At 38.5% G+C, this 8,624-nt stretch overlaps 1 protein-coding gene and 1 long non-coding RNA gene across 2 annotated transcripts in view; one reads left to right on the top strand and one right to left on the bottom strand.

Annotated features, from left to right (window-relative positions):
• LOC111866776 overlaps positions 1–5,958 on the top strand; it is a 96,122-nt gene extending 90,164 nt beyond the window's left edge. Inside the window, exons 2-3 of the long non-coding RNA XR_002843206.2 lie at positions 1,881–2,102; positions 5,880–5,958. This is a non-coding gene — a long non-coding RNA (uncharacterized LOC111866776). The remainder of the gene's footprint in view (positions 1–1,880; positions 2,103–5,879) is intronic.
• Positions 3,266–5,965, bottom strand: LOC117282504. The gene is made up of 2 exons (XM_033752403.1): positions 5,779–5,965; positions 3,266–4,029 (listed from the first exon to the last, which is right to left on the bottom strand). The coding sequence occupies exons 1-2, from the start codon at positions 5,944–5,946 to the stop codon at positions 3,886–3,888; spliced, it is 312 nt and encodes a 103-aa protein (XP_033608294.1). The 5' UTR covers positions 5,947–5,965; the 3' UTR covers positions 3,266–3,885.
• Positions 5,966–8,624: the final 2,659 nt, after the last annotated feature.

Raw genomic sequence — 8,624 nt, 5'->3', positions numbered from 1 at the left:
ATGGTCGCACTGGCTCTGGCGGGGGGGGGGGGGTAAAGGGCTGCCGTAAGGCTGAAAACCTCACCGCCATCTGTGAGCCGATTGTCTAGAGAAAATGTGGGAGCCTCAACGTCTCACAACTCTATTGGCCTCCGCTGTCTGTTACAGGTTTAGCGTTGCCTTTTTCTTCGTTAGCTCAGGTTACACGGGATCGAATGATAGGATGGTCAGTGCAGGATGAATTACAGGGGACATGGGCGGAAGCAGTCCTAGCCCATGCCAAGCTAATATACCGGCATTCGCCTGAAGGGACTGGTGAAAAACATGCAAAACCTTGGCCGAGATTCGAATCAGACACCTCCTGGGCTCAAGTCAGAAGCTTTACCGCTTGAGCCTGCGTGCTCGGTTCTACGCAGTAGGAAGAACGCTGTGTGACTTCTGCTCAGAGTTCCTTGTGTCGATATGGAGGAATCTGATCTTTCATTACCGCTGTGTTGACTGGCCTTGTAGCAATTGTACGTAGTTAAAGTCAAGAAAAATTCTGAACTTAGATTCGCATTTCAATTGCGTTTATTCTTCATCCACACGCATACAAGACTTTGCAGTAATCAGCAAATCTACACACTTCCATTGTCTACGAGTAAATCATTTCCGTTTGTTTCTCTTCGCGTATAGTTTTTTGCCACGGCCAACAGATGACACATTTGTTGCTTGTGACCATGACGGAAATAGTATGATCATTTTGTGTGCTTGGTTTAAATTGGAATACTGTATTCTCATATCGTATTCTGTAGACATTCGACTTTTGTAAATGTGTATGCGATAAATTCAAGATTAATATTAAATGTCCTTGTGTGAATAATGGCGGAATGAGACATCAGACTTCATAATGAAGTACACGTTCCAAATGTAATTATTCTTCGCGGAAGACCCATGTAAAATGGCGTACCAGAGCAAGGCGGCCATTTTTTTTTATTTTGAACACGAGGCTGAGAAGTCTTTGCTAGGTTATCATAAAATATTCAGTTGGCAACTGAATGGTCAGTGCAAGCTGGACCTTCACCAGCATCTATTGCAGTAAAACAACGAAATATTCCAGCCAGAGTTGAACTCAACAGCAACCACAGTGCTGAGGGTAAGAATATATGGAGCCTTACCTCAACGCCATGGAGGATTAATTATATAGACCCAACTTCAGTTCTGAACAGAACACTCTTCTGTGTCATAGTTTCATGTGGTTCGAAAATGTCCCGACGTTTCGGAGGAACATATCGCCACTGTATTAAGGGGTCTGTGGTTCTACTTGGCACCTGCTTGTGCGCTGTTTTTTGCTTTTCATAGTCTACGTCCCTGATAAGAGAAAGAGGTGACGTTCTTCCGAAGCCTCAGACCTTTTCCCAAGTACATAGTATAATAACCAGCAGATCGTATTCTGTAACTACGTGTATAATAAGACTTGGGATGTTACTAGTTAATAATTTATCACTCTGCACGACATTGAACTCTGAAACAGTTTCAGGAACAGATAGGGCGAGGGCACACCAAGGAAACTGGCAACCACAACGCAACTGCAATTCCCGAGAATTGTTATCAGCCTGAGTTGCACACACGTTAATGAATGGAGCACCGCACTTCAAGAAAACAGCAACACAACTCGGGGGGAGACTGAGAAACTCAACTTTGAGGCAACGGAGCTTGCCACTTTGCTAATTTTGTTTTTATGCAGTTAATTGAACAAGAGCATGGTATATGGGATATGACAAATGCCACTCAGGCTATGCCAGACAGGACGAAATAGATTTGACTTGGGAAAGAATTTCTCACTGTGTGGTGATTAGGGCAGTTTAGTGTAAGGGAAGTAGTTGAGAGTCCTTATATAGATTCCTACTCACTGTTTACAGGAGTTTGATGGCATCGCTGTGGAGAATTACAGTTCTTGATGGTGATGATGTTGAAGATGAACAATTCAGCCAGCTGAAGCAAGGAGGTCCTGCGTGGACAGTCGCTTTTGAGTGAGTTTTTTGCAAATTGAAAATTGAGGCCCCACTTCCCTTCTACATTTCTTCCATCTACAGGGAGGGCATGTCGCCGGGCGCCAGCAGCGAGGAGTCCATGAAGCAAAGGTGTGTGTTGTCCCTGAAGCAGTGAAGCTTTGTTTATCTTGTGATCTTCTGGGTCAGTACACTGTGTAGTTTGACAGGTGGATATAAGCCTGAGTTATGTTACTCTGAAATGCTGGGTATTCTCGTATAGGACTTCATGATATTCCAACCCACAAGATCACAATACCATGCAATATGCTGCCTGTAAGTTGACACTCGCAGGGACAGATTCTTTAGCATGTTGCTTGCTGATGCACATGTGGAAAGTTAATTTTAATAGTTTGTCATGAACCTAGCATGAATGCTGTTCATGAGCAGGAATTTGCAACTGTGTGAAGCTCTGTTAGGTTGAGAGTTTGTTATGTTGAAAATTCATAGCAAAAAGTTCCTGTTATACTGAAATATTATCATCTGAATACAGTGCTCCCATGCCTCATATACTTACATTAAGGTTCTGGAAGGATTTAGTACATTCTGTCATGAACTGTTACTGTTAAACGCAAGTAGTAGTTGGGTATCCAGTGAAAAAGTTGTTTGAATAAAGTCATTGTGTTGGGGCTGAACAAGGAGGATATAGGGAGGCAGCCCTGTCCTTCCTGCAAAGAGGATGTTGCCTTGAGACTTGGGAAGGCTATGTGGTGAATTCTCTGTGCACCAACTGCAAGGGGTTTCTGCAGCAAAAGGGCATGTCACATGTGAACCTAATTATGGAGTTTGCTGTGGGGAAATTGACTGTCAGTGAGTGGGGCTGCTTCAGGTTGCACACTGCAGTGAACCCCCACTTAATGTTCCATTTCAGTGACCCAAAGTCAATACTCTCAGTGTTAAATTCCCTCCTTTGAGGGAGCGGTAGCGTAGTGGTTAAGGCACTATGCTACAAGTCAGAAGGTTGCGGCTTCAAATACCGATGAGGTCGCTGGATTTTTCTTCAGTTGACCTAATCCTTCCGGCTGCATTATGACCCTGGGGTTCACTCAGCCTCTAACAGAATTGAGTACCACGAATTAAATAAATAATTTTCCTGGGGAGTAAAGCGCGGCCAGTGCGTAGGGCTTACAACCTTACCGCCATCTTTGAGCCGATTGTCTAGATAATGTGAGACCCTCAACGTCTCACAACCCTATGGACCTTCATGGCCTGTTACAGGGATAGCTTTACTTTTTACTTTTTTAAGATTTTTGGCACTTTACTATCAAAATGCAGTTCCCTTAAATAAGGGTTTCACAGTCATCAGATATGCACGTGTTTGAACTTTGTGGTTTGCAGCCATGATGGGTCAAAGAGTTTGTAATATAAAGAAAAATTTTATCAAAAATAACCCATTTGTTAAAACTTTTTATTCCATAAATGTCCATGTTAAAAGTCGAAATGTATTTATATAGAAATTATATATATTTGCCATTCTACTAAGGGTGTCCTTTTTTATCCATCAGGAATATCAGTGGGCTCACTTTCTGCACTCATTTAGCTGTACCACTTGCACTTTAGCTTGATGGTCTCTTTCCGGACATGTTGATTTACCAGTGAAGTGGTTCTTATCTGTCCTGCAGTGGCACATTAAATTCCCCCAGACATTTAAATTTGTCACTACGGTGTTTAATTTTATAATTTTTGCCCGCTTTTTAAAATTCAGTATCTCAATCATGTGTGATTATAAAATTATGGAACAAAAAGCCTCTGAAAGACCAATTTTAAGAATTCACATACCTTTATTTTCATTTCTATAGCCATTACATTAAAGTTTATATATATTGTTTAGTAAAATTCCATTCCTTTGGCTTTATTCTCAAGAAATCCGCTACTGTCACCACTGACTTTCATTTCCCTTCACACTACGTGATCTCATACCTTTGCCTGAGTCATTCGCATTCAACATAGGTGGTCTTGACTGGCATGTGGTGTTTAGAAATGAAACAGGATCATAGTAGTCTGCTGACAAATGAGTCTCCTGAAAAAACACCTTCCCAGCTTGGCTTATTGCAACACTGTGGATCCCTAATTGATAAACAGAGTTTCTTTTTGCTGTATGGGCAACCTCAAGGCTAGTATGGATGAATGAACTGAACTGTTCTTCCAAACAACAACTGCAAAATAATTATCTTTTACAGACTATGAAACCATCACTAAAACGTTTATACCACTGGAAACATTGCTGCAACTCAAGTGACAAATACTGTGGATGCTTTATAATTATGTAGTTTTCAATACCAGCCCAGCAATAGGTCCTAGATTTTAGTTTTAGATTAGGTGTGTTTTCTAAAACTTTGGGCATACAAATCTGTTTCTCTGGCTATTACTTCCTCAGTGTATGGTGTACAAAACAACTCAAAATATTCCAGGGGGTTACTGGGTTCTTCTAAATCAACATCTATGCCAGGTTGCGTGCTACTGTTGTCACTGACATTTTCTGCTTCATCAGAGCTGACACTTTGTTCACCACCTGACGAAATTTTCACATTTATTTCACTATTACTACTATATGCTCTCTGAAATACCACTGTATTCATTCTCTTGTAACAGTTCATAAAACACCTCCTCATCACTTACACGCATCTTCTTGCTAGGACCTGCCATAATGTTTAGTTGGAAGAACTCGAACCCAGGACAGCTATCAAGCAATCAACAATTTCCTGTCACACTCTGAAGTAACTACAACATCTTGCAAGCACAACATAATAAGTTTCCATTGATACTGATATCATCAGATGTCATGGGCACTACAATACACAGTACTGCATGACGTCTATTGACTGGTTAAGCGTAGTGACTGCATAGTCTGAAGTAGGATAGAAACAGTCACCATTCTGCTTTACGGATGATACACATGCATGAGCCATGCATATGACCTGGTACATCACATCCATGTAAATATTATGTCTAAATTTGTTTCTATTTTGTATTTAAGAGAATTNTATGTAACAAAATTTAAGAATTCCTTTTCTCTTATGTTGATCTCTTCTCCTGTTCTCCTTGAGAGACTCTTCTCCTGTTCTCCTTGAGAGACTATTCTCCTGCTCCAGTGGATTTGTGTACCTCTGTAACTGTTATGCTGGTACTTTAATTCTGCCCTTTGTGTATGTATGCCTTCAACCGCTGATAGTTGGTGCCTCGTCCATACATATTTTCAGCCCACATTCTTATATACAAAAACGTTTTGTAAATGAGGGATTCATCATTGTCGTTACGCAATTTCCGGTTACAATAACACGTAACTATCGAGAGTTAAATCGTTCAGGGCCAGAAATACAGTTGTGGAGGCCCCAGGACAAACAAAACGTGGAGCCCCCTGTAAGTAGCAAGATAATTCAGATTATGAAATTTCTCATTTATAGAGGAGGGGTCGATCTTATTTTCTATGATAAGTGAAAATACAAAGCGATTTTACATGATTTTAGAGAGACAGACTTCTCAATAAAATCTGTGGGTTTTATTACTGTTTTGCGATGACATGTGCTACCTCTATCCGATACATATATTTCGTCTTTTTCACTTGCATCACTCACGTGGGTTTCTGCTGCTTCTGCTAGAAAATTGACCTTGCTTCTTTTATTCCTATCTTTAAAATAACAGACCTTCTCAGCATGGTTCGTTTTCTTACATACTGTACGTTGTTTTCTCATATCACTGTCCTTATTTCTAAAGTAACAGTCCTTTTCAGAGTGATTATTCCTTTTACAGCTAGAGCAATTTCTCTTACCTTTGTTGGGGCAGCTGATCTGGGCATGACCCATTTGATTACAATTGAAACACTTTTGGTTTTAGTTACTGTCTTAAAAGCTATGCTTTCTTCTTCTTTAGTCATCATCTTGCACTTCACTTCTTCCAACATCAATCTGGCCACCAGGTTGTCAAGAGTTCTGTCCATGGTCGCCGCTGAGACGGTGTAAGAGAACACTGGAGAAAAGGAAACATTGGGTGCACCTGTTCTTTTGTGACAATTTAAACTCAGGTGTTTATATCGTTTCAAAAGAACTTAATCAGGATCCAGAACTGTTCAAATCATTTTACAGAAAGAGCATTGAAAGTTTTTCTTTATTAGTGGATCTTGTAAGACCTCAAATTCAAAGACAAGTTACAAATTTTCATACAGTTGTGTCAGCAGAACCGTAGGCAAAATTATAGTTTTGTCCCACCAGATGTTCATACCGTAAACAAATTCCAGTGTTACCAACTTGCACACCGTGAGTTATGCGTGGTGACCCGTTTTCATTTGACTGCCAATATTTATTGAAATATGGTATTATTTTGGGGGTGGGGGCTTAAGGACTCTGAAACTGTATTTAAAATACAGAAAAAATATGTAAGAGTGATTAAAGGTGTTAATAATAGAGTATCCTATAGGAATATGTTTGGTGAAATTAAGATTTTAACTGTTACCTCATTATATATATTTGAGATTTTGGTTTATAATAAAGAATAAGATGTATACAACTCAGTATTCTGATATTCACAGCTACAGTACCATACATAAACATAATTTGTATGTCCAGTTTTGTAATACCAATCATCACAAAAAAGATGTAATTAATATGGGAACTAAAATATTTAATGGCCTTCCCCTTGAATTGAAAAACATTGAAAATTTTAATGATTTTATGAGGAAACTAAAAAATTATTTGCTGTGCAGTGCTTTCTGTTCTCTTCAAGAGTTTTTCAACCAATGTTGGATTGTTGACTAGCTCGTTGATGGTCTTTTGGTTTGCAGTTTTTAATATTGTGTTTACATGTTTTATATTACATATATTTTTCTTTTGGTCTTCTGTATTTTTTTCTGTTATGTTCCTTATAACGGTTGTTATATTATCGTGATAAATCATTGTGTAAATTTTATGTGACTTTGACATGTGACATATTCACTATTATTTCTTGACCTGTCCAATTGTACAGTAAAACCTGCCTTAAACGGAAATCTGTCTTAAACGGAAATATTTTCAGGTCCCTTGACTTTGGAGCTGAAATAGATGTTAAATAACCTGGATTAAACGGAAACTGTCTAACGCGGACAACGGAAATCAAAATAAGCCTTTATACGGAATGCATTGTTTAGAATAATTTTAGGCATCCTATGCATTCTACAGAATTTTGTTTTCCCTAACTCTTTAACTGCACCACCTGCACTGAGATTCAGCAGAATTGTTTTCCCCTTCTGGAAATTGTATTCAGTAAGGGCTCTAGGCCTACAGTTTTACTTTAATCTAGCAGTTGTCATCATGGCTACAAAGACAAGAGTTGTGCTTACTCTAATTTCTCAAGCTAAAGTGTTTGTGGAAAGTCAGGCAGCCAAGAGAGTAAGCTGCGTGCAAAAAACTATGCCGGAGTTCTGGTAAAATTATAAAAAGTGAGTACTGCAATTTTTTCGTGTTCAGTGTAATGTTTGCATGTGTTCAGTGATTATAGTTTGAATAAATTAATGAGCATGTTGTTTTGTTTTGTCTCAAATACGTTTATATCCTGGTTTAGTTATTATAGTATACCTTGATTAAACGGAAACCTGGCTTCAGTGGAAATTTTTTCTGGTCCCTTGAGATTCCGTTTAAGACAGGTTTTACTGTACCATAATTTAACATTGAATGAACATAGGAGAAGTAGATCTGCTTCAGGATTTTCAATTCTAATACAGGTCTGAGAGAAGGAACCATGTAACCTAATGAATTTAACTTTGAATTTATATAATTATATAAATTCAAAGTTTGAATTTGATTATAATCAACATAACATTATAACATATTGATTATAATCAATATGTTCTTTCCNTTTTTCTGGTCCCTTGAGATTCCGTTTAAGACAGGTTTTACTGTACCATAATTTAACATTGAATGAACATAGGAGAAGTAGATCTGCTTCAGGATTTTCAATTCTAATACAGGTCTGAGAGAAGGAACCATGTAACCTAATGAATTTAACTTTGAATTTATATAATTATATAAATTCAAAGTTTGAATTTGATTATAATCAACATAACATTATAACATATTGATTATAATCAATATGTTCTTTCCATGTTAATGAAGATTCTCTTATAATATCTAAAAATTTAATGGAGTTAGTAGAGTTAATTTTATAAGTATTCAATTCAGTGGTATCCAAAGCCCGATGATTAATATTTGGAAGGAACTGCATAAAGTCAGTCTCATTATATTTTAATAGCATTCCATTTGAGTTAAGCCTAACACCGCTCTTTTCCAACCCGCCTTTGTTTGTATCGGCGCAGTCGGAATGGTGTTATCCCTGCTACACCTGTTTCTACCTTAGGACAGTGTATGATGGCTACTGGAAGTTGTCCTCACAGATCAAACTAAGGAAGATCGGTATAGGTACGAGAAACTAGCTGGGTCGGTTCGCATGAGTCTCAGGGTAGCGATGCCGAAGAAAGCGTTTTTCTGAGAATTGAGCCAATTGACGTTTATTCACCTGCTAATTCACGACACTGTTAAATTAATGTATTCTTAGCTTTAAGTTACAGCGTTACTATCGGCAAGCTATGTCCCGGAGCGTGCAAGGGTCACGTCCGTTCAGTTCGGGATATTGTGAAAGTCTTTTTTT

This window comes from Cryptotermes secundus, unplaced genomic scaffold (genome assembly GCF_002891405.2).
Source record: "Cryptotermes secundus unplaced genomic scaffold, Csec_1.0 scaffold384, whole genome shotgun sequence".
Taxonomy (NCBI): Eukaryota; Metazoa; Arthropoda; class Insecta; order Blattodea; family Kalotermitidae; genus Cryptotermes; species Cryptotermes secundus.
The sequence above is the reverse complement of the archived record's forward strand: the minus strand, read 5'-3'. Positions and strand labels throughout refer to the sequence as shown.